We start from the raw sequence: 27,118 nt of genomic DNA, 5'->3' as shown, positions 1-27,118 counted from the left end.
AAACAGCAATTTTTGGTTTAATTTCCCATGAAGTGCAGCACTTACCAGAGATGCTCAGTGATGAAATCCAGAGGGAACAAACCAGCTTCCAGAGCAGCACTCCAGGGTAAGAGTGGATCAAGGTGGTTCCTGACACGGTTTTGGGGGCAGGGCAGGGCAGGGCAGCACAGGCTGTGCCCCTTCGCAGGGTGAGCAGCTGCCAGAACCCAGCAGGTGACACAGTGACACCACCCCCAGCCCAGGGGCATTTTGGGGAAGGGCAGGTGGGTATTGCATCCCCTTTGAAACACCCACCGCTGCAGCTGAACCAACCCAGCCCAACCCCTCATGTCTGAGTGCCCTTAACCCACCCCATAAAAAACAAACCCGAACTCAGCCAACCCAGACTTCATTGGGAGCCCCCTCCCTGGTGTAGAACTCACCAAACCAGGCAGTTTACACTGCTCTGTCACCCACCGCCATCTCAGGTATCACCTCCCCACCCAGCACACAACTCCCACTGTGGCCAGTCCACCCCAGAGTCCCCTCAGGGCAGTGCCAGGCACTGGCGTCCCTCACATCCACCCCCAGGACCAGCAAACAAACCCCAAACCCAAGACCTGCAGCAAAACCCACCCCGTGCAGTGGCCACCCCACCATTTAGTGGGGTCCTTGTATCCCACCTGGGAGCAGAGTACTGCTAAACTCTAGGAACAAAAAAACAACAGGGTATTATTAGCACTTCATTAAGATTTTAATCCAGATCCATTTTAACCACAAGGTTGGTCCTCATCATACATGCACAGAGGCTTAAACTGCCATGGTAAGAAGCCAAAGCATTTCACTGAATACACGTTTGACCTGCTTGAACTGAGACAAACTACAGGGTGTAATGTGCAACAGAAAACTTTATTAGCATTTCAACAGACAGTTGTTCAGCAGTTACTCAAGCTTGCATTAACCTTGCATTAACTCAATATTAAGACATTGAAGAACTACAGTGCAAACACAAGTGCCACTGGCAACCCTGGTGTCAAGCAAGATGCACAAGAACTTAACAGCCCCCCCTGAGGCGCAGCACCAGGTGCAGGGTGGATTCCTTCTGGATGTTGTAGTCGGACAGGGTGCGCCCGTCTTCCAGCTGCTTGCCAGCAAAGATCAGCCTCTGCTGGTCAGGAGGGATCCCTTCCTTGTCCTGGATCTTGGCCTTCACGTTCTCAATGGTGTCACTGGGCTCCACCTCGAGAGTGATGGTCTTGCCAGTCAGGGTCTTCACAAAGATCTGCATCCCACCTCTCAGACGCAGCACCAGGTGCAGGGTGGATTCCTTCTGGATGTTGTAGTCAGACAGGGTACGACCATCCTCAAGCTGCTTGCCAGCAAAGATCAGCCTCTGCTGGTCTGGGGGGATCCCTCCTTGTCCTGGATCTTGGCCTTCACATTCTCAATGGTGTCACTGGGCTCAACCTCGAGAGTGATGGTCTTGCCAGTCAGGGTCTTCACGAAGATCTGCATCCCACCCCTGAGGCGCAGGACAAGGTGCAGGGTGGATTCCTTCTGGATGTTGTAGTCAGACAGGGTACGACCATCCTCAAGCTGCTTGCCAGCGAAGATCAGCCTCTGCTGGTCTGGGGGAATGCCCTCCTTGTCCTGGATCTTGGCCTTCACGTTCTCAATGGTGTCACTGGGCTCAACCTCGAGAGTGATGGTCTTGCCGGTCAGGGTCTTCACGAAGATCTGCATCCCACCCCTGAGACGCAGGACAAGGTGCAGAGTTGACTCTTTCTGGATGTTGTAATCGGACAGAGTACGACCATCTTCCAGCTGCTTGCCAGCGAAGATCAGCCTCTGCTGGTCAGGAGGGATCCCTTCCTTATCCTGGATCTTGGCTTTCACATTCTCGATGGTGTCACTGGGCTCGACTTCCAGGGTGATGGTTTTTCCAGTCAGGGTCTTGACAAAGATCTGCATCCCACCTCTCAGACGCAGCACCAGGTGCAGGGTGGATTCCTTCTGGATGTTGTAGTCAGACAGGGTACGACCATCCTCGAGCTGCTTGCCAGCAAAGATCAGCCTCTGCTGGTCAGGAGGGATCCCTTCCTTGTCCTGGATCTTGGCCTTCACATTCTCAATGGTGTCACTGGGCTCGACTTCCAGGGTGATGGTCTTGCCGGTCAGGGTCTTCACGAAGATCTGCATCCCACCCCTGAGGCGCAGGACAAGGTGCAGAGTTGACTCTTTCTGGATGTTATAATCGGACAGAGTACGACCATCTTCCAGCTGCTTGCCAGCGAAGATCAGCCTCTGCTGGTCTGGGGGAATGCCCTCCTTGTCCTGGATCTTGGCTTTCACATTCTCGATGGTGTCACTGGGCTCCACCTCGAGAGTGATGGTCTTGCCAGTCAGGGTCTTCACAAAGATCTGCATCCCACCTCTCAGACGCAGCACCAGGTGCAGGGTGGATTCCTTCTGGATGTTGTAGTCAGAGAGGGTGCGCCCGTCTTCCAGCTGCTTGCCAGCGAAGATCAGCCTCTGCTGGTCTGGGGGAATGCCCTCCTTGTCCTGGATCTTGGCCTTCACGTTCTCAATGGTGTCACTGGGCTCCACCTCAAGGGTGATGGTCTTGCCAGTCAGGGTCTTCACAAAGATCTGCATGTTGACCTGCAACACATACACATGCTTCAGCTATAGCCACTTAATCAAATAAAGCCTTCAGTAAATCCTAAACAAAGATATTAACGTTGCTATTTCCCATCAGTTTGAATTTTTTATTTTGATTGTAGGAAACGTGAAATTAAAAAACCCTTTTCCATTTTGACTGACTAAACCTGGCTTGAGAAAAAGTCCGCTAAGGTTTTTAATCAGATAACTCTCATTACAGGACCGCCAGGCCGCCCCTCCTTCATGCCCGCAGTGCAGCAAAGCAGCACCGGAGCCTCTGAATCCCCCTCACCCCGGCAGGGCCGCACCGCACCCCCAGGGCCCGCCCGAGGGCAGGGCTGCGGCAGCGCAGCCCCGACCGCCCGCACTGCGGCACCGAGGGAGGGCCCGGCCCGCCCCGCGGACCCGCCCTGCGGCAGCGCCGCCGCTCCCCCGCCCCGGTAGTGACTCACAGCCGCCTTCCGGCACGGGCGGCCCAGCCCGCGCCATCTTCCCCGCAGCGCGGCCTCCTCCCCGTACAAGCCTCAGCCTGATCCCCCCCCCCCCCCGCTCCCCTCACGGCCGGCCCAGCGCGCTACACAAAAGCTGCGAAACTCCGCCAGCGGCTCCCTCCGTTACCCTGCCGCAAACCGCCCGGCAGCGCCCGGCGCGGTCCCGCCCAGAGCACCGGGCCCGCGTCCCCCTCCCCGTATCCCCCATTCCCCTCAGCACACTCACGTCTGCGGCCCTGAGCGATAAATCTCTATAATGTTTCCAGCGGTGCGAATCCTGGAATCTGCCGAGTGACGCACACTCGCCCTTATTTATAGGGCTGCTGTACACGCAGGCCCCGCCCACCAAAACCGATGTGTCCCTCCGCCTCCCAAAGTAGTCCCCACGCAAAGTTCCCTGTTGTGGCGCGCACTCGCCTTTTCCCCGCTCCAATCCCTCTTCCGCAGGCAAAGGGGTCCCAGAGTTTCAGCGAGGGGGATCAGACCCTAAAAAACCGGCAAATTTCTGAGGGCGCGGATGGATCTGGGACCGTTTTTCGCCCTGGCGCTGCGACCATGCGTTGGTGGGAAGACCGGGAAGTCTGGCGGTGATTGGTGGGCCTGGCTGCAGGGGGGGCGCTGATTGGCTGCTCGGGCAGGGGCAGTTGGCGAAGGGCGGGGGCGGCGGAGGCAGGGAAAGCTCTGGAAGGTTCGGCGCTGCTCGGCGCTGATTGGTCCGCGGTGAGGTCACGCTGTTGCTGAGGGGGAGCTGCTCAGCGGGGCAGATTTCGGCCGGGGGGGGGAGCAGAGGCCGTGAGGGGACAGCGAGGGGGATTAGGATGGGGATTGGGATTAATGACGGTGATAGGAACAATACTGGGGCTTCTTTAGCTCCTGCAGTGCTCAAGGAACAACCTGGCACAGACTTGGAGGAGAAGTGCCCTAAAAAAGGGGGGTGACCCTTAGTGCCTGTGGTTTGTGACCCACTGCAGCCTCTGGCCAGCCCTTTGCCCAGGATGGAAGAAAAAACGGCTTTTTCTCCATGGAAAAGCCCAGGACGGGTTGTAGGTCTGATGCTGGCCTATAAATCTATGAGAAAAAGCAGAACTGAGTTAGCAGGGTTGGAAAAACAGCTTAATCCAGGAGGATTATGACAAACAGGAGGCTCTGGGTGTGACACGAGCCGTCCCCTCACGCGGCCCAGCTCCAGCGCTGCCCTGGAACGGGCTGGAGCTGGCTGAGCAGGTAATGCTCTTGATGTGAGCCTGCAAAACAAGCCCTGCGATGAAATGCTGACATTTGAAATTCAAATGGTTGTTTACTCGCCTCCAGAACAGGAAGCTTTGATCGGTTATGAAGCAGCCACTGTCTGTGAAGTGATGTGGAAACGTGCCTGGGGTTAATTAAACTTCATTATACCTTTCAGACTGGCTCTGAACTAATTTTGTGTCGTATTAAAGATGGAGTGCACAAAATCCAAGATGGGTTTTGTGTTTTTTCAGCAAAAAACAAGATGGGTTTTGTGGTTTTTTTGTGTTTTTTTCTGCTGCTCCTTCAGTGAGGGCAGATGACCTTGTTAAATCCTCCACTCACAAAGCATCAGCACGTGTCTGACTGCCCAGATTCACTACAGAGCTGCTCTGTTCCCCCCTAAAAACACCTCAAACCCAGACAAAAATACAAAACCACAAAAAAAAAAAAAAAAAAAAACAAACCCCAATAACAAAATCCTTTTGCTTTCCTTTCTCCTAACAGGGTTTCTTGCACCTCCTGATTTACAGTAAAAAGGAAATAAGTAATCCTACCAGTAATTACTCAAAAATGCAGGAACAGGAAGAGGGAAACATGGTAACTGGAAAGTTCGGACAGCTCCATAACAATAACCAACCTTGGAAATATTATTTTGGCTACATAAATTTAGGACAAAAGGCAGAGTTGGGCAATGTCCTTAGGTTTGCTTTGTGCTGCCAGCTCTGCTCAGTGTCTCCAGCATGGGTTTTGTTTGGGAGTGCCAAGGTGGCTGAAGGTTTGGCCTGGGCTTGCTGCACATCCCAGGCACTCTTCCCAGAGGAAAGGCCACGAGTGACTAATATTTACAAATATGAAAGGCCACATCTGTAAAGCTGGAGATTAATGTAAAGCCTGGGCAGTGTTAAAGCACATCACGTATTTATTAAGAATTTTAGGGTGCATATTTCTCTTTTTAACATTGCTCTAAATGGAGAAGGAGGAATTTCTGTAATTTTTCTTTCCTTTCTGTGTAAACCAGAAAGCACAGGAGCCCTCCCTTGTATTTTTTTTTTCCTAAATATGGCTGTATCTATGGTGTGGGTGTACAAAGCACGTGCATTTAACAAACATTCCACTCTGCCTCTGGTAGCTCTTGGTGAATAAAAACCATTGAGCAGCTGACTGTGAACTGTATATAAATAAATGCAAAGCTGAAAACCCCAGAAATCTCTATCTTGTGACTGCTGTGACCACAGGTGGCTGCAGCCTTTGCCAGGCCACGGGGCCTGCAGTTGGGAACAGACATTTCTTTTCAGAAGTGGGTCACTGGGCAGTGGTACAGAGCAACCTACTTTCAGGAGAGAAGAATCTGAGGTCAGGGAAATGTTTCCAAGGAATCTGTACATTCTGGAACACAAGCTGGGTCTGGTTTTTATGTAGGCTAATGTCCTAGCAACGAGGTATCACTTTTACATGAGGCAATCTGTTTATCTTTAGCTACCAGGTTTAGCTTGGGACAGCCAGCCAGGCCATCACAGGGTGTGTGGCAAGTCCAGTTACTGTTCTTTGTTCAGACAAAAATAGGACTGCTTGCCACAGGGAAAAAAAAATATTTATATACATATACATATTCCTATCTCATAACATTACTCACACCTGCCTCTCACGGTGTATGATGCAGTTTAATTATATTTACAGCTGTGGAGATAAATATTGTCTCCCTGTAGCAGTGCAGGAAGGTCCAGGCTTGGCTCAGGTTCCAGCCACGAGACAAACAGACCCGTGGCATGTCACTGCTTGTCCCCAAGCTGCCAGCCTGGAGGGTTACACAAACACTGAGTCAGAATTCAAAGTACTGTGAGATCGACTGTGATATTCTGAGATTACCAAAAAAAGACAACTCCCTCGGTTTTGTTTTTATAGCTTTATGCTAAAAATAAATTCACCAAACAAAGTTTTTAAGAAGCCACCGACTTGAGGAGCTGAAAGAAGAAAAATAGATATTAAGAAAAACAAATAGATTGGCAGTAAAAGGATGAAAATTAGTGATACTCCTCTGTCCCCCTGTCTGTCTAAAGGGTATTTTAGCTTTGTAGGACACATGGGATTCAGCTTTCAGATCTGTGCTGCCACCATAAACAGGCTTGGGCAGCTCTGGGTGACCCAGAGGGACATGTGACAGCTCTGCTGGCAGGAGACGTCCAAAGGGGATTTTGCAAAGGGCTGAAATCACAGGTTTGTGCCGGCGTGGTGTGCCAGTGAAAGCAACAGCTCTAACTAATAACTGGGTCTGTTCTGCAGCTCCTTGTCTGCATCTCCCTCCTGCCCGGGGATGGTTTGGATCCCATCCAAGCTGCAGTGCAGGGAGGGAGCTGCTTTGTTCACCTCCTCTGCTGCCTCTGAGCACGTTCAGCTTTCTGGGGCGAGGTTTTCCAGCAAAACAACAGAGAGGTTCCTTGGGAAACAGGCAGACAGAAGAAGAAATGGCCAAAGAAACATGCAGAAGAAACAGTCCTAAACCACTGTTAATCATTGTTAGTATGTTCAACAGAAGCTCTGTAACAGTGAACAAAAACAAACACCGCCAAGGCCGTTCTGAGCAGCCGGGGGTGTCACCTCCTGCATTTTGTTTTCAGATCCAGCTTGGTCCTTTGATGGTGAGGAAAACGTCTGGAATGTTTCCCCCTCCACCACAGGGAGACTAAAACCCAAGCACAGCCATTTTCCCCCCTGAACAAACCACGTACTTTGAACCACCTCCGTTTTTTAAAGTGTGCTGTCAGCTGTACAGAACTCCTAGTTCCCTGCTTATGAGATATAAAAAAACATCCACAGTTCCTAATTCTCTTTCGCCCACAAACATGTAGCTGCTTTCAGTGCTGCTTTGGGGATAAAAATGCTCTGGCAGGCAGAATTTCAACGCTGGCTGCGAGCCAGGGCTGCAGAGCTGAGTCATTGTTATACAAGCAGAGCTGGGATGGCACAGAAAAGCCCCTTTGTACTTTAGCACCGAACACGTCAGCCCCTGCTGGCCTCTCAGCATCACAAGACACCCACACAGAACCAACTGTAATTTACTGGACTTTTCCTCTCATCCACGCTGTCATCTGTCTGGATATTTCTTCCTTTTCCATTTTGCCTCTCAAGCTTAACAGCAAATGGATTTTTCATCAGGCTGTTGGTCTCTCCTAAAGCCTGGCAAACATTGCATCAGCTCTGGAAGCAGTGAAATGAGAGCTGGTAACTCTGGGCACTGCCCAGGTGCTGCCCAGGTACACTGACAAAACAACATTTGACTGAAATTTGACTGAAATTGACTGAAATTTAGGGCTTTCAGCTCAGAATATCTGTGACATTTATCATCATCCCAAGTTCCACTGTAAAGCTCTGGAATTGATTATTTATGTGAGACTCAGTTTTGTGTTCTGAGTCCTTTGTGATGAAATACGGAACGAATGAAAAAAGAGAAATTTATTTACTATGGCATTTTGCACTTCCATTTTTGTCCTCTGCTTCTTTATTCTGAGATATCACAAGGGAACAGAATTTAGCTTCTCAAAACAGCTTCTGCATTTAAAATAAAGTGAACTAATTGTGGAGACACACGGAGAGTGACAGATTTGCAGATATTACATAGAACTCACTCCAGTTTTCTCCTGGAGCTGCTTTTTAAAGTGCTGGTGGCTCCTGTCTTACAGAGGGTCGTTTGTGTGAATTGACATAACGAGCCCCTAAAATGAGCTACCAAAATTTCCCTCTGGCTGTCAGTGTGCTGAGCTCAGTGTTTTTGGGACAGGACAGACCATGAGTTGTGCTGGCCATGCCCGAGGGGAGGTGAATCCCTGCTGCAGCCAGCACGGGCTCCGTTTCGGTGCCTCCCCAGTTTCACCTCAGTGACTTTTTCCTCCCAAAACACGAGGTGACTGACATGTAATCTGGTTGGAGCAAAGGTCTGGGAGGGGCTCAGATCAGCAGCTCCATGTGAATTTGTCACACAGGGTGTATCTAGTGAGTAACCAGAGCAGAGGCTCACATAAGGGATAACAGGAAACTGTAACTCAGTGCCCTTTCCTATCATCAAGAGCTGCTGAGCCACAGGATTCTTCAGCAAATCCTGGCATGTGCCATCTCAGGAGGCAGCCTGAACACAGAGTCACATGTTTTTAAAGCTCTTTTCCAGACAGTGCTGATGAATGTTTATTCATTACTGTCCTCCTGCTTTGCCATGTTCCTGGCTGCCACAGGACCCTTTGCCTCTCAGGACTCAGCTCACTTGTTTACATCTTTCCCCTTCTTGGAAAGAACAAGACATTAAGTTCTGTTGACTACAAATTCTTGATTATATGTCAAACAAAAGAAGTTTCCAGTCTTGCAATACTGGACACAAAGGTTTGTGTTTGGAGTGACTATTATTTTCCCCAACTGAGTGTGACTTGGACATCTCCAAGTTTTGTGCTTTTCCCAGCATTGATAGTTTTACCTGAGAAACAGCACTGGATTTCAGTGTTCAAGAATAACCTTTTGTAAGACATTTACCACCAAAGGGGTGATTTCACATTTTCCTATTTTGTTGCTGCTGTTATTTGCTTGATTGTTTTGGTTTTGGTTTTTTTTGGTTGGGTTGGGTTTTTTTTGCTTTTTAAGGTATGTACTCTCTTATTTTCATGACTTTGGTAACAGAATTAGTGAAAAGCTAAGTGGGAATCCTGTTAGAAGCCATTTCTCTGCAAAGCTGCCACAATGACTTCAAACCTCAGGAAGGCCTGAACACATCCTGTGCTGTCACAGCAATGCTGTGTCTAAATGCGGGCTGTTCATAGCAGAGAAATGAAACACCACAATTCCAGCAGCACCTCGGCTCTGCTGAGCACCTTCCATCCATGAACATGTGAGGCACCATGCTCAGAATGAGGGGAAACCTCGGGCTCATGCTTGTGGATAACTGGCATGCCTGGCCTCAGCTCTGGAATCAGAAAATCATCAAATCCTTCAGGCTGGGAAAAGCTTTGAAGATCATCAAGTGTAGCTGTTAACCAGCACTGCCAAGCACTGAACCACTGTCCCCAAGGCCACCGCTGTCCCCGAGTGCCACATCCAGCAGTTTCTGGAGCACTTCCGTGGGCAGCCTGTTCCAATGGCAGCAGAGCCAGGGCAGTGACTGTCCCTGTGCTGGGCACTGCCAACCTCGAATCCTGGGGTCAGTTTTGAGCTCAGCACGAGAGACACTGAGGGGATGGAGCGTGTCCAGAGAAGGGAACGGAGCTGGGAAGGGGCTGAAGGGGCTGAGGGAGCTGGGAAAGGGGCTCAGCCTGGAGCAAAGGGGCTCAGGGGGACCTTCTCCCTCTCTACAGCCCCCTGACAGGATCGCTCTCTTCCCCTGTAACAAGGAAGGATGAGAGGATATGAGTGCCAGGAGAGTTTTAGGATGGATATGAGGAAAAGGTTTCTTCACTGCCTCGTTGTACCCTAGCCCCTCCCGGTGCCGCTGTGTCCCAGTGGCGCCCGGTACCCTCCAGTGCCGCCGTGTCTCGGCTCCTCCCGTTTCCGCCGTGTTCCCTCAGTCCCTCCCGTAATCCCTCAGCACCCTCGTGTCTCCTCAGCCCCTCCCGGTCGCCCTGTGTCCCCTCAGCCCCTCCCGTTCTCGCCCCGCCCGTATCCCTTCAGCCCCTCTGGTGTCCCCTCAGCCCGTCCTGTTTCCCCTTCCGGTCCCCTCAGTCGCTCCCGTTCTCCCCCTCCCGTGTCCCCTCAGCCCCTCCTGTTCCGTCTCCTTTGTCCCCTCAGCCCCCTCCCGTGTCCCCTCAGCCCGCCCGTCCCCCCGGTGCCGCCGTTCCGCCCCCCGGGCCGTGCGCGTCGCGGGGGCGCCCTCCGGTGGCGCAGGCGGAGGTGGCGCATGGGACGCGGCGCGGCGGGCGGCACGCGGCGCTCCCGGCGGGCCAGCGTGGCCGCGGGCGGGACGCGCCGGGCCCGGAACAGGAATGCGGGGGGAAGCCCGGCCGGGGCCAAGACGGAGCCCCCCGGGCCCGCCGTCATCGATCTGGGGACGCAGAGCGGGCGCTGGGCCGCCTTCCAGGAGCGGCACCGGCTGAGCTGCGAGGAGGCGGCGCGGCTGCTGCTGGACGCGTAGTGAGTAACGGGGCCGGGGCCCGGCGCTCCCACCCGAGTCCCGCTCACCGGAGCGTTCTCTGCACCGCGGTCCCGAGAGCTGCCCAGAACGGGCCCCGGGGTGGGATGGGGACGGGGCGCACGCACCACGGAATAAAAGCGGCTTTCTGTGCTAAAGCTGCCCGTGTTTTACGGCTCCCCATCGAAAATGCCCTTGGGGGCTCCGCCAGGCTCAGCTGCTAAATCTCCACCCATTTCCTGTGCTCGCTCCGTGCACATCAGAGCCGTCCGTGGGAGGCAAAATCTGGAAGGAAAATGTTTTTTTCTTTTGCATTTAGCGATTGACCTGCACGGTGACTGCCCAGCTGCTGTGGAGGCGGCTCGGGGAGGGGGAGAAGCACAGGCTCAGAAATTCCTTGGTCATAAAGTTCCTTTGCAATTACAACCCAAAATAAAAGACATTTCAAATATTATGTAGAACCCACAAATCTCTGCTTTCCCCAGCTCTTAAATGGAGGAATATTAATGGTGTTGGAGGAACTGTGGGGAAAATTGTGGGGAAATTCAGTTCTCAGTTCCAAGCAGTTTGTTTTGAGGTGATAGCCCTGGTTTCTGTGCAGGGTTTGTGTGGACACAGCGCTAGGGTCAGCACTGGAGTGTGGTGGGGAGCTGGGTTGTACAGAGTCCTCAAAGTGGTGCTGTTCTTTCCTTGTCACCATTTTAATTAAACCCCAAAAGCAATTGCTGCAGAGGACAAAACCCATCCTCCACCTCATTCTGACACATGTTATTAAATACATTTGAGTGGATATATTTCTTGGTGTTCTGCAACAGCTCAAGACAGAACTGAATAATGAATACATGAATGTCATGTATAGCCTTATTGTTCTCTTGGTCAGAAACCAAGAGAGGAGGATCCCAAAAGCTCTGTTGTGTGTCTCTGCAGTGAATACAGGGGTTTGGTGAAGCACACTGGAGGCTGTCACTGTGGAGCCGTCCGCTTCGAGGTCTGGGCTTCAGCAGATCTGCACGTGTTCAACTGCAAGTGAGTTGGTTTGTTCCCTATTCCCAGAGATAAATGTCAGCTCTCTGCTTTTCCAACCTTAGAGCTAAAGATGAGACAGCTGCAGAACACCCTCTGAGCTGTTTCCACAGGATTTACCCCTAATTATGTCCTGATCCACTATGAGATCAGTGTTGGTGATTTCAGGTGCTGCTTTGGGCAGGACTTCGTGTCTCAGCCAGGCTCACACAGAAAGTGTCAGGAGACATCTAATGAGTCCAGGTGCTCAGCCATCTGCTTTCTGTTTCCTCTCATGCAGGGGGCTCAAAGCACAGTGGTCTTTTTTTAACTTGTTCTTCTCAAGTGACATTACAGCCCTGACCACATGTGCCTCAAACTAAAACACTCTCTGGTTTCAGTAGTGACCCCTCTTTGCCTGCAACTCGTTTGCTTCCAGTTCATGGGTGAACTTTTGGACTTTACTTTCTTGTTTGCCAGGTAATGAACGTTGGCAGAATTGCCCAAGCATGCTCTGAACCATTAAGTGGCTTTCTCAGGGCTAGACTTTGTCCTCAGGAGTTGTGTGTGAGGATATCTTATTGGGGTACCTGTGAGGGCCAGTCTGTTCATGGGTGTGCTTCACAAACACCACTGACACCACAAATCCACTTTTGCCACTTTCCTCTGAGCCATTCTAGCTGTCAGTGGGATTTCTGTTGTCAAGAGCTCAGACTGCTGCTCTACAACCTGCCCACTTCTAGAAAAGGTCTGTTTTTCCTTTTACAGCTGCAGCATTTGCACAAAGAAACAGAACCGACACTTCATCGTGCCAGCGTCGCGTTTCAAGCTGCTCAAGGTAGAGTAAGAACTCAGTAAGAGCATGGCCATGAGCACGAGCACTGTTACCCTCACAGAGCCAAGAACAAGCAGTTTTCTGCCCTAAGTTTGGCTATTTGGGTGAAATGGCTGCATTTTAAGCTGTCTGGGGTGGTTGTGTTAGTGCATCTAGTTTAGAGCTCTTGCAGTTGCCAGGCCTGACTGTTACGGACACGTGTCCTTACAAAGCACAGGGGTTCAGGAAAGGAGCAGGAATGCACAGCTCTGTATCTCAAATAAAGACAGGAAGGTGGCATTTTAAATTGTACATTTCTACATTGAATCTTTCCAAAGTAATGAATCCATCTATTTCCATGGAAAATTTACAGTGCTTTTCCTTTCCTTAGGGTGCTGACAACTTGACAACTTACACCTTCAACACACACCGTGCCCAGCACACGTTCTGCAAGACCTGTGGTGTTCAGAGCTTTTATACTCCTCGTTCCAACCCTGATGGTTATGGTAGGTACAAAACTCTGTGCTAACCAGAGTTAACCACCAAATAAACCTTGGATAAAGATTCCACTGGATGCTGACATGACAGCAGTGAGCAGCATGTGTCCTAAGAGTTTGTTCCTAAAGGAAATGCAGTCTGAACCTGTAGTTTCTCCAAAAAAACAATCTTACCTATAATGTGTGGGCTTCTTCCTGTGACAGGATTCTCATCCAGGTTCCTCAGCCTTACAGCAATAGCACTTTCAATTCCCTGAGATGCCTCAGCCATGGAGTGGAGCAGGCATCTCCCACATTTTATGAAAAGTAGGTTTCTGTGTCTCTGTTTTTCTTCAGGAATCGCTCCCCACTGCCTGGATGATGGCACTGTGCAGACCATTATCACAGAGGATATCAATGGCAAGGAGTGGGAGAAAGCAGTGAGGGAACATAAGACCATCAGAGATATGTCAAAACCCTGACACACCCTCCCAGCAGCCTTGGGAGCACTGCCATGGAACTGCAGTCTGGGCTTTCCTGGGTGATGGTTGGTGAAATCAATCTCTAATTATTGTTACCTGTTCTCTGTTTCTTAAATAAATCTTTCTATGCTGATTGTCTCATTCCTTTGTGACCTTCAGTTTTCAGACTGCCTCTGCTCTGTAAACCACTCCAGGGTTGCTGGTTTGGCACTTTGCCTTTAGCTGTGTTAAAGTTTAAATCACAATACAAAAGACTTCATTAGAATCACTTGCACCTCATTTCTGTGTCCTGCTGAGACTCTTGTGAGTTGACCTTGAGCCCTGTTCTGAATCACGAAGAAAAGCTCATATTTCAGGAGGTAAAAGTGAAGGTGGAGCCCGCAACACAATGTGTATAAAAGAAGCAACAGCAAACATCAGTGCAATTAGAAAAAATTGCATGATTTCTGGTGTTTTATTCAATAGCTTTAGATTTTTAAAGTTCTGACTGAATAACAAAGATGTTATGGTTGTGGTATCTGTGGAGATAGCATGAGCTTTGAAAAGTTACTCCCAATAGCTGGATCTAACAAAAGCACCTAGGGAGAGTTGCCAAGCAGTCCTTGCAGTTGGGGAAACAGTTCGTGCCATATCTTCTCCAATGCAGAATCCTCTGGAGCTTGGCTCCCAATTAAAATTAATCCAAATTTCTCATCTTATTTAAGCTTCTATGATGAGAATATAGAGTAGCTACAGCCTGTTCCCAGGCTTTAACCCTGTTTTCAGTGTATCAGGCAACAAGGTGCTCAGAAGGAGGCTCACCCAGCCTGGGTTTTGTAGCGTGGATAACGCCACACAAGGAGCACCCCATCCTGTTAAATGCCTAACACAGGAGCTTTCCCGAGTCCTGGGCCTGGGGCAGTGCTGGGTTTGCTCATCCTTTGCTCATCCTGGGGCGGTTCCTGTCAGAGCAGGCGCAGGGAGTTGAGCACCAGGTACCGTGAGAAGAGCAGGTAGAGCTGGCGGTACCCGAGGAGCTGGCTGCGATGGCACCGCATGGCTCTCTAGGAGGAGGAGAGACAGGGCACAGAGCATGACAGAACCTTCCAGAGCTGCTGTGGGGGCACTTCCTGCTCCTGCTGTGGGGCTCAGTGCCCATGTACAGCACAGCCTGTTTTCAGTGAGCAGGGAGAGGCAGGGCAGGCTGCCTGAGCTCTGGGCCTGCCCCGAGGCTGTTGTGTTGCCTGACGCTCAGAGGGTCCTGCTCCAAAGGACACTTCATGTGTCACTTCTGTCACTTCTAACTCCTCCTCCCCACGTGAGCTCAGGCCTGGGGAAGTGTTCACATGTTGGGAAGCAGGAACCTGGTAAGTGTGTCTGGGAACATCTCTGCTCCTTCTGACCACACACTGCCAGCTGCATCTGAGCCTATTTATAGTGCACCAGCCTGGAAAGGTCGGATTTCAGGAACAAAAATACATGGGAATAATGAACACCACCTTTATCCAAGCTGTTTCCATAAGTAACTCTTATCTTTTAACATCCTCAGAAGCAGGAAAAGTCTGTAATTTGTGAATTAACAGCACTGCTTGCTGGGTAAATATTTTCATGCTGCTAATCAGATTCTGATATAGGGAACTGTGGAGTAAATGTGTGAGATCCTATGCAGCAAAATAGTTTAAAAATGTACAGTAAAGGAACTTGTGAAGAGCTTTGGGCCACAAGTTCACAGGCTGTCTCCATCTTTAGTGATCAAGGATGCTGTTCCTGGCATGCAGTCATGCCAGGCTTTCACAGGCCACTCACATGTTCAGAATACTGTGTTGGATCCAGTTTCCTTTGAAATGCATCCTACATCCTGGGGAGTGCAAAACTCAGTGCCCTGTGGTTATCTGAGCTGCAAATCTGCTCAGCCCTGTCCTGTCACACAGGACATGAGGTAACCTGGCTTTTCCATGTCTCTAAAATCACTGCAGACATTCCTCAGTGACATTTCTAACCCATGGATGACACTACTGGCACCCCCTGGGAATGTGACTAAAGTGCTCACAATGAGGATGAGCCACTCAAACAGGTCAGGCAGGTGCCACTCATCTCACCTTGGCTTGTTCAGTCTCCTCCTCTGTGAGGATGAAGAGTTCATCCCTAGGCAGGAGGCAGGAAATGAGGACATCCAGGAAGGAAATGTATTTCCTGAAGAGATTTACTGATTCCAGCACGAGCACACGGCACCCTACACAGAGAAAAGGATAAATATTTCAAACCAGCAGCAATTCTTGTAAGGTGCCCTTTTCTCCAGGCTCAGCAGTTCTTTGTAGCTTCCCTGTGCTGCTGGCCTTGGGAATCCTTTTTGTGTAAAGGGGAACAACTTCTGATGCTCCCACCAGGATTTTTTGTGCCCAGTGCACATCTATGACCATTTGTATTGCTTGTTATTCTGTATGTGACCCTTTGTACCGGTTCTTGTTCTGTAATAGCCTGTGGAAAGCAAAGCTAGCTTTGAATATCCCAAAAACTGGGTGGTTTTAAATTCTTCCTGCATAATTAGGCTCAAAAAAATAGGTGTAGATGATTCTCTGAATGCTGACACTGTATCATATAATAGAATTTTAAAACAGTAGTTTCTGGTTCAGCTACCAAAATGAAATTCCATCTTTCTACTCCAGTTCTTAGCTACAGAAGTATTTACAAGCCTCAGGAATAAAATATTAACTCAGGCAGGCAGTAACACTTTAACAGAGTTCCTGAATTCATTGTTCAGATGTTTGTGATGAAGCAGATGAAGGTAACATGGTTCAAGATTCTGCTGATGTTGTAGGGTTTTTTTTTTCTGTTTCAAAGATCCCTCTGAACTCAAAAGTTAATTGCTTTTTTTTTTTTACCATGGCTAAATTGTCTTCACTGATGAGTTCAGAGCTACTGATGGTCCTGTTAAGAGCCTGCAGCTCTCAAGGGAGCTGCTTTGGGATTTCCTTGGCTTGGCAGCTGCTGTGATTATGTTCCACACCTCCCACATTGTATTAAAGTTTGACAGAAGAGGCCAAAGTCACAGTTTACACAGGTGGGCAGAGATGCAATTCGATTTGCAATGAGATTTCCTCCAGTGAGCCCTGAAACAGTGAAATTACACAGTAGAGACAGAACAAAGCTCTCATGGATCCCCTCTGGCACATCACCAGCATCTTTCAATTCCTTTCTTTCTTTTCTTTTCTCCAGGGGTGTTGTTCCAACTTTTCAACAGCCTCTCCAAAGTTACCTGGCTAACTCTTGATTTCAGCACCGCAGAGGGCTGTCCATCGAGGGGACACGGGGGGAGCTGGCTCCCAGCAGGTGACACAGAGCATCACAGCAGTGATTCCTCCTGCCGTGGGGCAGGGATTGAGCATTCAGGACAATCCGCTGCGGAGGATCCGCGCTGGGAGCGGCGGGCGCTGCTCGGGAGCCGCCGGGAGGTGGCGGCGTCCGCCGGCCGGGAGGGACCCGGAGCGGGACCCGCATCCCTTGGAGCGCTGCCCTCAGCCCCTCCTGTCCCCAGAGCCGTGTCCCCAGCGCTCTGCAGGGTCACGGAGCAGCGCTGGGACGTGCGGGAATGCGGGGATTGGGAGCGGCACGGCCCGGGCACTTCCTGAGCTCCAGCGGAGCCCCCGTCCCGCTCCCAGCCCGCCGGGACACGGCACAGGCACAGACGGCACAGGCAGGGCTGCCACCGGCCCCAGCTGCTCTCCCCGGGATGCTCTGCAGGCACAAGTGCTGCAGTCGCTCACAGAAGGGCCCTGACACTCCTTTAATCCCACTTGGAGAATTTCTTGTTTGCAAACAGCAAACGTGGAAGGAAACCTGTGATGTGCTGTGAGTGGGGGAACCGTTCTTCCCCTTGCTCTGCAGAGATCCTCTGGGCTGCTGCTGGGGTAGCTTCAGAGGAAAAATTAGCACAGTGCTGCTGTCAGCATTCTCAGGGGCACCTGTTTGCTTTTCAAACATCTTTCCTACCCTGGATGGCTTTAATGGACTCTGGCAATGCCACACCAATTCCTACTCACAGTGATGGGAAGAGAGGCCTAGCACCACTCTCTGAAGCTTGGGCTGCTCTGTTAACCAAATGTGCTCTCCCTTTCCTCAATTTTTTCCCCTGAAAAATATTAATTCATGCAGCAATTGCACCCTTTCATTGCCCAAAGCTCAATAAGGACTCAATAAGCAATAAGGACTCAAAACCATGGCAAGTGATTTCAGTGTGGATGGCTCTGACCTGCTGGGCCCTCCTCGGTCAGATCAGGTGAAGTGGTGGCATCCAGCTCCCCAAAAAGAAGGGCACTGTGAGAGCCCTCTGTGACACTGATCCAAGCAGGATTTCCATGTGCTGACAGCAAAGCCTGCTCTGCATGGCAATGTGAGATGAAATGAAGCAGGGAAGGAATGTACAGTCCAGGGAGAGATGGAAAAGGGTTCAGAGGGACAGGCTGCTCCCTGCCAAGCAGGGTGAGAGCAGTGCTGCCATTGAGGAGTCCTGTGACACCAGCAGGTGAAGCTTTGCAGAGCCTGCTGTGCCTGTGACCTGGGCAGGATGGGATTAGCAGTGTAATGCAACCTCTCCAGGTTGGCAGAAAGGGCAGGATCAATATAGCTCATGGATTAGGCTGAGAATAGAAGTGAGTGAAGCCTGCAGCCTGCTCAGCTTGGCTTTCCACTTCCAAATCACTCAGGCAGCAAGGATGCCTAGAATGAGCTCCTGAGTGAGCACTGTGTGTGCTGCAGGCCTGCACTGCTCCTGATGGAAGGAGGCACAGGCTCTTCTGGAAGAGCACTGGGTGTAGCTGGAAGGGCCAGTGGCAGGGTGGGAGCACATCCAGCATTCTCTTGGCTCCTTGAAACAACTGCTTGTGCCTGGGCTGGAGAACTCGGTTACAGATTATAAAAAGCCTGTTGTGTTTGTGCTGGCTGAAGGCATTAGAAAGCAGAGCAGGATATTTAGGGTGCTCATTTGCATATCACTGAGGCAAGGCAAGGCTTAGCTGGCTTTTGCATTTGCAGGGAGATTTTCTGTGGATTCCCTGATCACATGGGCTTACACAGGCTCACCCACAAACAGCTCCCTCTTCCCAAGAGCAGCACAGCACTTTTGCATGGCCTGAACATGCCTTTCAGCTCCATCCAGACAGCCTCAATCCCACATCACCCTTGTTTCATTAAGCCCCTCTGGTGCACAGCCCTGCACGCCTGCCAGATCAAATTATAAATACTGGGAATTTCAATGAGACTGGAACTATATTTGGAAAGGCTTAGCATAAGCAGCAGCATGGGAGCTCCCCGTTCCTTTGGTGTTTGTAGGTCATGTCAGATGTGATGTAATCAGAGCAGCAAGGCTTGCACAGAGCTCCAGCAGCCTCTTGATGCTGCTGGAGAAATGGAAATGTTCTCTGTATGTGGGTCTGTGTCAAACCTGAATGGATTTGAGGCACAGCCCATATTCAGGACCAGAGTGAAACCTGCATGAGCAGCACATGAAAGTGGCTCAGTGTGGATGGAGCCTGACAGCCAGCAGTGACATCAGCCACTGCAGCCCCTTGTCCTTTGTGCTGCACACAGAGCTGTGCTGCAGCCCAAGGCTGAACAAAGGAAAGGTCCCAGGAATGAAGCTGGCACTAACACTCCTCTTTCATGAACTGGGGAATGAAGGGACTGGAGTCAGAGCTCAGCTTAAGGGCATTCTGCCATCTTGGCTCATGCTGTCTCATTAGGCCTGCAACTTCCTGCTAGCAGAGAATTAAAACTGATTTGCTGTGACTCATTCAAATCCTACAATGATTTGGGAATTAGCATTAAAGGAACACAGCCTGGATGGCTGCTGAGGGAGCAGGAGAATGACTGGGTGGGCCTGGCTGAGCCACCTTCCTATGCTCTGTCCAAACAGCTGAGTGACAGCTCTGTGCTCAAAAAGGTCCCACACATTTGTCCCTGGGCAGGCACTGTTTGCTGGATATAAGAGCTGCAACTCTGCTGTAGAAAAGGAGCAACCTCCTTCTGTACTTTGTTTCTTTCCTTTCCCTGCTTGTACAGAGAATTTCTCAGATTCTTGCTCACAGGTGGAAGAAGCCACTACAGTTTGTTGTGCCACTGCAGATTTCAGATTCCTTTCTGAGTTTGGTGGAGGCTTAACTTGCTACATGCAAATATTTTTGGCTAAGTGGGCAATCATTTCTGAAGCTTGTGTCACAGAAAAGGAAAAAGGTTTGTAAGCAGGATGTGACCAAAAACTCTGTGACTAAGCTGAGGGACCTGGAGAGAGCACTCAAATTCACCCAAGAGGCACAGGCCAGACACTGCATCACACCAGGACAGGACAACCCCAAGGGACTGAAAAGTGACTGTAGAGAAGCCTGAACTGGTAAAAATTGCAGGAAGACAAAAGTTTAGCTGTGGGTTTCATCTGCAGTGCAGGGGTGAGTTGGGCAGCTGGAACCTGGACACAGCAGGGATGTCAAGGACTGCAGGGTGGGGATGTGGGGTGGAGGGGCGGTGATGGACTCCTACCTTCAGGTAACTTCCCCTCTGAATGCAGGTACCTGTGAAAGAAGAGATACAAGGGGTCAACATTTGAGTGGAATGACTCAACCTCTGATTTAACAGGAATAAAACCTGCACATTAAACCACGACTTTTCACTGAACACCCAGTGACAACGGCCAAACTTGTGAGAAACTCCAAGAGCCCACACTGGCTGCACCTCAGGCAGGGCTAAGCCTCATTCCCCACACTATTCTGCCACTCCTTCCCTCATCCTGCCTGCTGGGACACACCACAAATTAGCTCCATAAATCAAATTCACTCTCAGACTTCCCAAGGGAAACCCAAGAGGCTGCCAAAGGCTGTTCAGCCCTGGAAGCACCTCTGGCTCTGCTGGCCATGGGAATTGTCTCAGTGGCTGCTCTTCTTTGGGCACCAGCTCTTTGTTTCTAACCCAGGCTGGCCCTGGGACATCTGAGTAGCAGCTCTGGCTTTTTGCTCACCAAGACTTTGATCCCTTCATGACTTTGTCCTGGGAAGTCTCTGCAGCAAAACAGAACAGGAGGACCAAGGATGGGAGATGAGAATGGTGGTGGCACTTCCATCAGGAAGTGTAAGCAAATGGCCCTGGGATGGTGAGGACATCAGGGGGTGTTCATTTCAATTCCTTTCTTAATTCTCTTGTTTTCCCTGCTCATGGCTTTGGAGCCATCCTGGATTTGGCCCACGGCAGGGCTGGGAAGCAGCAGGTCTCCAGCAGATGGCACTCAGGGCTGTCCCACACCCAGCCCTGCTCTTCCAGGAGAAAAAGACATCCAAACAATGGAACATTTGCCAAAAGGAGAAAGGAAATAATAATAAAAAAAAAGTTATTTAACCCTGTGTAATATTTAAAGAGATTGTTATCACCTAATAGTGGTGTATCTGACAAAGGACAATGTGCCAGTTCATGTGTAAATCAGCCAGGATAAAACATGCATTATATGTAAACTGCTGTGTTTCTCCAGTCACTTTCAAACTAGGATTATCTCTGGCTGTTGGTTAAGTTCAAGGAAAAGGATTAGCTACACAGGCCTAGACAAAATAGGAAGCACGGAGTGATGAATACCCAATGCAATACAAAGCAGAAGTCAAGCCAGAAATGCAGGTCATGACAGAACTCAAACAGCAACCAGAAAACATATTTAAACAGATTCTCCTGCCAGTGGTGTCCTCTGCTCCAGAGCCAGAGCAATGCCATTTCCTGCTAAACAATGGCCTTGGAACAGTGACTTGGCCACCTCCTGGCCCACCACTCAAGCCTTACTCTGACAAAGACTGTAAAATGTTGCCTTGAAATTTAAATATCTCCATTAATATCTGCTCTGCTCTTCTGCCAGAGGTTTCTTCCCCCACAAATGGAATCTGGCCCCCAAAGAAATGATTCAGCACTTGGTTCAGTTAGTAGGGTGGGAAACTTTTAGAATAAGCTTGGAGAGATAAAGCAGTGAGTGGTTGTGAAAATTGGCAAACTCTGAAAGCCCAGTGTCTGTTCTGGGTGTGCTGCTCTGCCATGGAGGCACCTTCAAAGCCCTGAGCTACTCCAGGAGGGAACCAATAATAACCATCCTGTCACTGGAAACAGGAGTGAGAGATCCAGCTCAAGTGGAAACGATTCAGAAGAGCAGGGAGCATCTTCAGCAGGGAAGAAAAATGTGATTCAGCAGTAAATGAAGGAGTTTGTGCTTGTGTAAAGTTCAGGGAGACACAAACTGTGTTTGGTTACTGAAAGCTCCTCAAAGCTGCTGCCAGCAGATCTGTCACTCATCTGGAGGAACAGGCACGAAGAAACTGCATCGCTCCTCATCCTTTTTGTCCCAATCCAAGTGCTTCAATTCTCAGCAAGGCTCAGTGCAGAGCCCTGGGAACAGGCTCCACCCAGCTCTGTGTGCAGAGGAACTGCAGCCTTGCTCATTTGTATTTCTCTGTGGTTGCAGAGAGAGAGAAACACGAAGCTCTACCTCCTGCACACGTTCACAAAATGAGCCAATCCTCTCCCAAATCCATCTTCTCACTCCCATCTCCACCCTGCTGGAGAGTATCCATGGGACACTTCCAAGTAGAGGAGAGGTTGCAGCTCTCAGTTGTTGCCATTTTGGGAATGTTGTTTTACAGACTGGACTTGCTGTGGTTTGGTCGAAATGAAAGAGTTTGGCATAAAATCTCAAAAAGTAAAACACAGGCTCTTTTTCAGGAGATTTTTCCATGTGGGTGTTTTGTTTTTTCTTCCCGGAGAGACTTTTTATAATCTTTTTTAAACACAAAGTGACCTAAGGTGGCTCAGTCCCACCCAGTGCCCAGGTGCCAGAGCCTGGTGGTCACAGGGCACCTCTCCTGCAATGCCTGTGGTGGGTTCAGGTTCAGTGTGAGACCCTCTGCAGTGGAGAATTTGGGAAGACCATGAGACATCCCAAGGCTCCAACCATTTCTGCCCTGCAAGATCTCAGCCCCAGCTCCTCCCTCAAGGCCTTGCTTTGAAGGCTCTGCAGCCACCAGCTCCATCTGTTCAGCAGAAACACTGAAATGGCCCAAACTGCAGGACTGAGCTGGCTCCCAAATTCCCTGTCTTCACTCAGGCATGCTCAGGAAAGGCGTGAGTGGGTCAGCTCCTCTGTGGCACTGAGCAGTGAAACCTCCCAAGAAGGAACAAGTCCAGATGGAGCTGAAACTTCAGTGCTGGAGAGCACAGAACTCCTCTGGGGCTCATGTCCACGAGGGTGTGTTACAGTTTGGGTGATTTTCTGTTTGATGAGAAGTTTTCATTGAATTCAATGACTTCACTCTCCAAACAGTTTCCCAAGCCAGAGGCAAAACCCTTCACTGAACTGACTGCTGGCTGCTGTGGAGCACTGGGGAAATAGAGTTTTGAAGAGCATGGCAAAGAATGGATGTCTTAAAGCTGCATTGGGGCTCCATTTCAGATCCCAACCTCTAATCTGCCCAATTAATCTGATGAAACAGATGTGAAGGAGGAAGAACAGGCAGTCTCCTAGGAATCACAGAGACATTAGAAGGATATCCTTGCCAGATGTTGGATGTTTGCTCTCTGGAATGCCTCCTCCCTCCCTAGCTGGATTTTCTGGCCCCATTTCCATGCACCCTGAACTACACCATGGAGGAGCACTCTGTACAACACTGCTCAGGCTCTCTGTGCTCACACGTGGGGCAGTGGCAAAAGATGGTTCTGCCAGTGACAATCCAGATGTTCCAGCTGCCAGAGCTGTCCTGGCTCTGTGCTTTGGGCCTTGCACTGTCTGGGAGAGGAATGTGCAGTGTCACTGCTCCCCTCACTGTGACACAGAGAAGGACACCCCCTGAGGCTGCTTCTTTGGGAAAAAACCTTCTTTAGGGGGAATCCCTTCTGTGCTGGTGCTCCATGTTCAGCTTTAATCCTGATGGTTCTCAACAGTGTCATGGAAGGGCACTGGGATGAATGAACTTGGTCAAACGAAGGAATGAGGGAAAGGGATAAAGGAAAGAGATAAAATCTAGAACTCCACACCCAGCTATGGGATAAATGCCAGGGCAGAGAGCTTTGAGGGAAGTCTCAGGGATAGACAGCAGAGTACAATTCTGTCTCAGCCTTATGGGGACAGTCTGGCTGCAACCACAGCCATCACTCATAAGCTCCCCCAGGACTTTTAATATCAGTAAAACAAGTGAGAAATGCACAGGCTGTAGCTGCTGAAAGGAGAGAGAGATCTTCCAGCCCCCCACTGTAAGAAGGCACCAAATAAAAATGGTAAATGGGATATCCTTCACTTTTATTAAGCTAATCACCCAAACCCAGCTTCCTCCCTGACATGGCCTTGGAAATTCCACAAGAGCTTGCAGCAGAACTGAGCTTTGTTGGGGTGGGATGCAGTTGGTGGCCTCTGAGAATGGCTCCCACCCAGTGGGACTGGCTGGACACTGCTCCTCTTTGTTTCCATGGATTTGCAGCTGGCATTTACCCAACCCTCCCCTTCCAGGAGGCTCAGTGCAGCCCTCTGCACAATGTCCCTGGCATTGGCAATTCAGGAGTGGGGCTTTCAGTGGCCAGGCTGGGACATGGCAGTGCCATGAGGCATTGGTGGCACTCAGGCTGCATCTCAATCCACTGCTGAGTGATAAAGCTCCCAAATATCATCTCTGCACAGCCTCATTTACAACCTGCCACAGAGCTGGTGAATGTTCACAAACATCCTGCAGGACTGGGAGGTGTTTTTCCAAATGGAACTGACGAGAATAGGCTCAGCTAATGATTCCTTGATGTAGCTTTTTATATGGCATCATTGATAGAAGTTTTATGGATGCAGTTGCTATAACAACATAATGCACAGTGGTTAAATATAGCAGCTCCTATTTTCCACTCAGTTTGCTCTGCCCTAAGCAGACAAGACTATTCTTTTCTGTTCTAGCTGGGATAAAATGGATTTGAAAGCTCACTAATAAAAACAAGTGGTACAGTCCTCCCTCCTCCTCCTCACAAAGATGATTCCTCTCCATCCTAAGCAAGCAAACAACAAACCCAACAGCCCCCCATTTGCCAGGCTCCTGGGCAAGAGGGGCTGTTTAAAATCAAAATGCACAGTGACTCATGCAAAACTAAACCACCTTGATGTTACATGTGAGCTCAGAGCAGGCACTGCCATTTCAGAGTGCAGCAAAGAGAGGTTCTCCAACGTTCCTGCCACACAGTATTTACCAAGCTCATTACACAGTGCCTTGTGACTGCCCAAATGCTTAAGGGATAGAGTGACCTGGGTGTCACTCAAAACCTGCTCTTCCTTGAGGATGAGTGTAAAGGATCCAACCTCCCATGGCAACAGGGAAAGCTCCTGTTTTGGGGGATAAAAGAGGATGATGTTGCCAAATCAAGCTACAGGAGATTGCTTCCAGTCCTCTCTGCTTTGCTGCAGTGGGTTTTTCTTGGGTTTGGGTTGGGTTTTTTTTTCTGCTTGGAAGCCAGAACTGAAATACTCCCAGGGGAGACTGAAGTCAAATAGTAATTTGTGTTTCTCTCCCATCCTGTTTTTTCTTTTTTTTCCCTTGCAGAAGAACAAATCCATCCTTGAACCCTGGCATTTCCCAGTTCCTCCCAGATCTGAAGGCCAGGCGGGCACACAGCAGCAGCTGGACTCCTGCAAGCTGTCAGGAGGAAGGCTGCTGCAAGGGAAAGAGCTCATTTCTTCTGAGCAGCTCCTGCTCCTTTGAACATAACCTCTGTTCCAGACGCTGGAAAGAATATTTATGCCCTTAGCAGACAATACTGAGCATCTGCTCACTATGACCATTTCCTGAACTGCTTTATTCCTTTTGAAGCTCTTCAATAATTTGCACCTCCTGAAGTGAGGAGGGTCACAGAGCCCATTCCAGCCCTGCTCTTGCAGAAATTAATCTCATGGAAGTGGGCACAAGCCTGTCCCCCAGAGACTGGGAGCATCCAAAAGAGCTGAGGATCACTGCACCAGCTTCATCCTTTCCTCCAGTTTTCACAGTGGAGGCAGAGCCCTGCAGGACTTGTTTAAAGAAGGTTAATAAATACATTGCAGATGATACCTGGAGGGGAGAGGTCGTTTGCCTTTCCCTTGCCATGCAGCCCTGGGGCCCCAGGGGCAGCCACTGCTGCTCTGCAGAGCTCTGCTGGCACAGGGGCACAGGAGAAGCCTCAGTTTGTGCTCCCAGAGCTGCCTGGACTGGCCAACATGTGAGAACTCATCAGGGCACTGAGAGTCAGGAGTGATACAGTCACGCTCTACTTCCTCCATAACACAAACTGAAAAATAATGAGGGCAAGCAAGCCACTAAAAATAAACTTAACCTTTCAGCAGCCACGGCATCACTCCTGCCACATGCAGATGATGGGGCTACCATGATTAATTCTGCTGATTCAGGACTGGAAGGGAGACAAGACACAAAGCAGCCCTGAGTTAATGAGAATTGCTCGTGCTCTGGTGTCCCTATCAGCATGGATCTCATCAGCCCAGAGTGTTCTGCTCCAGCTGAGCACCAATGCAAAGCTCTGGCTTCAAGGGAATTGTAGACAATGAGCATTTCCTGGTAACATGCTCTGAGACAAGAGGAGGGTTAGATCCTCACTGCACACACAGGAAACACAAAGCATGAAGGTGGGAAAGTGATTTCTGCACAGCCACAAAGTAAGACAAGAGTAGAACTGGGGTCAAAATCAAGAATTTTCCTTAAAATTTTCATATATAACTCAGCTGCTAACTTGTTTTCCCATGATCACTTCAGGGTGGAGGAGGACACCTAACAACCTGCCTTTCATTCCTCTTTGTCATAGAGCAGTTGAGTGAGCAAACAGAGCTGCAGGCAGCTGGAAGCTCTTTAGGCCCTCTGTGCCAATGGTGTGAGCATTGGTCATCAACCTCTGCTCTCAGTGTTCAGTTTCTCCCCAACCTCTGCTCTTCAGTCATCAACCTCTCTTCTCAGTGTTCAGCCTCTGCCCAACCTCTGCTCTCAGTGTTCAGCTTCTGCCCAACCTCTGCTCACTTCTCAAGCTGTGCCTGAACCCACCTCCCCACCCAGCCCTAACACAGCACTGCTTGCTTTAACCCCACCCCCTCTCCTCTGTTAGGCAATTCCAGAAGTTGCTGGGAAAAGCCACGATCCCTCTCTAACACTGAATTCCAGCCATCAAAAGCTCTCAGCATCTTCCCAGAGGAGCTAGAGGTCCCAGTATGAGTTCTGTGGCACTGCAGCTTTCTCTAGGCAAGTGAGGAAGGAAAATCACTGTGATGTTGTCAGCAAGGACAGCCAGAAGAATTTGTTTATTTGAATTGCACAGATGATTCAGAAAACAAATGGGTGCTATAAATACAAAGCTGTACTTGCAAAGAGTTCTTCTCATGCCTGGGAAAGGCAGGGGCAGCTCTGGAGGAAATCTCTCTAGGACACAGAAAGGTCTGAATGAGCAGAGGGTTAAAGTAAAACACAGTGGCTGTGTTGCCAGCAAAATCTGAGTGATTTTAATAAAGGGATTTCTGTATATTAACCTCACCATCACAATATGGAGACACAGGGTCTCAAAATGTAAGGGATAAAATGGTGAAGGAACTAACAGACTATTCCTAAAAGGGAGTAGGGACAGCGCCACTGAAAGAGCAATGTTCTTGGGCAGAGAGGTAAATTCAGGCACCTGGACAAGATGGCAACATCCTCTGGTGAAGAACTTTCCAAAAGCCACCAGCTCAGGCATCAGGTATTCCCACACTCCTCAAAGCAGAGTGCAAAGTGATCTGTGGCATATTTTAGTGGGATCAAGGACGGGAAGAGCAAAGAGGGCCCAGTGAAAGGGAGACTGGCAAGGCCCCAGCTGATGGAACACTAAAGATGCTGTAGGTCATTTCCAGAGCTGTG

General features: G+C 49.9%; 3 protein-coding genes across 3 annotated transcripts in view; 1 reads left to right on the top strand and 2 right to left on the bottom strand.

The window, feature by feature from the left end:
- Window positions 1-711: 711 nt before the first annotated feature.
- Window positions 712-3,527, bottom strand: UBC (ubiquitin C). Its single transcript, XM_064728967.1, is given in 3 exon segments — window positions 712-1,389; window positions 1,392-2,640; window positions 3,358-3,527. Coding segments are annotated over 2 exon segments (1,599 nt in total). The 5' UTR covers window positions 2,635-2,640; window positions 3,358-3,527; the 3' UTR covers window positions 712-1,033.
- A 6,688-nt stretch (window positions 3,528-10,215) lies between these two features.
- CENPV (centromere protein V) lies at window positions 10,216-13,376 on the top strand. Its single transcript, XM_064729154.1, has 5 exons — window positions 10,216-10,463; window positions 11,389-11,487; window positions 12,232-12,301; window positions 12,669-12,783; window positions 13,111-13,376. The coding sequence occupies exons 1-5, from the start codon at window positions 10,231-10,233 to the stop codon at window positions 13,233-13,235; spliced, it is 642 nt and encodes a 213-aa protein (XP_064585224.1). The 5' UTR covers window positions 10,216-10,230; the 3' UTR covers window positions 13,236-13,376.
- Window positions 13,377-13,655: 279 nt separating this feature from the next.
- Window positions 13,656-27,118, bottom strand: part of PIGL (phosphatidylinositol glycan anchor biosynthesis class L) — a 52,898-nt gene continuing 39,435 nt past the window's right edge. The window contains exons 5-7 of the mRNA XM_064729431.1: window positions 19,746-19,777; window positions 15,314-15,447; window positions 13,656-14,278 (exon numbers count right to left, since the gene is read on the bottom strand). Coding sequence (XP_064585501.1) covers window positions 14,180-14,278; window positions 15,314-15,447; window positions 19,746-19,777 — 265 coding nt within the window. The 3' untranslated portion in view covers window positions 13,656-14,179. The remainder of the gene's footprint in view (window positions 14,279-15,313; window positions 15,448-19,745; window positions 19,778-27,118) is intronic.

This window comes from Zonotrichia leucophrys, chromosome 19, assembly GCF_028769735.1.
Source record: "Zonotrichia leucophrys gambelii isolate GWCS_2022_RI chromosome 19, RI_Zleu_2.0, whole genome shotgun sequence".
Taxonomy (NCBI): domain Eukaryota; kingdom Metazoa; phylum Chordata; class Aves; order Passeriformes; family Passerellidae; genus Zonotrichia; species Zonotrichia leucophrys.
Note: the sequence above shows the minus strand (reverse complement) of the source record. Positions and strands in the feature narration are given on the sequence as shown.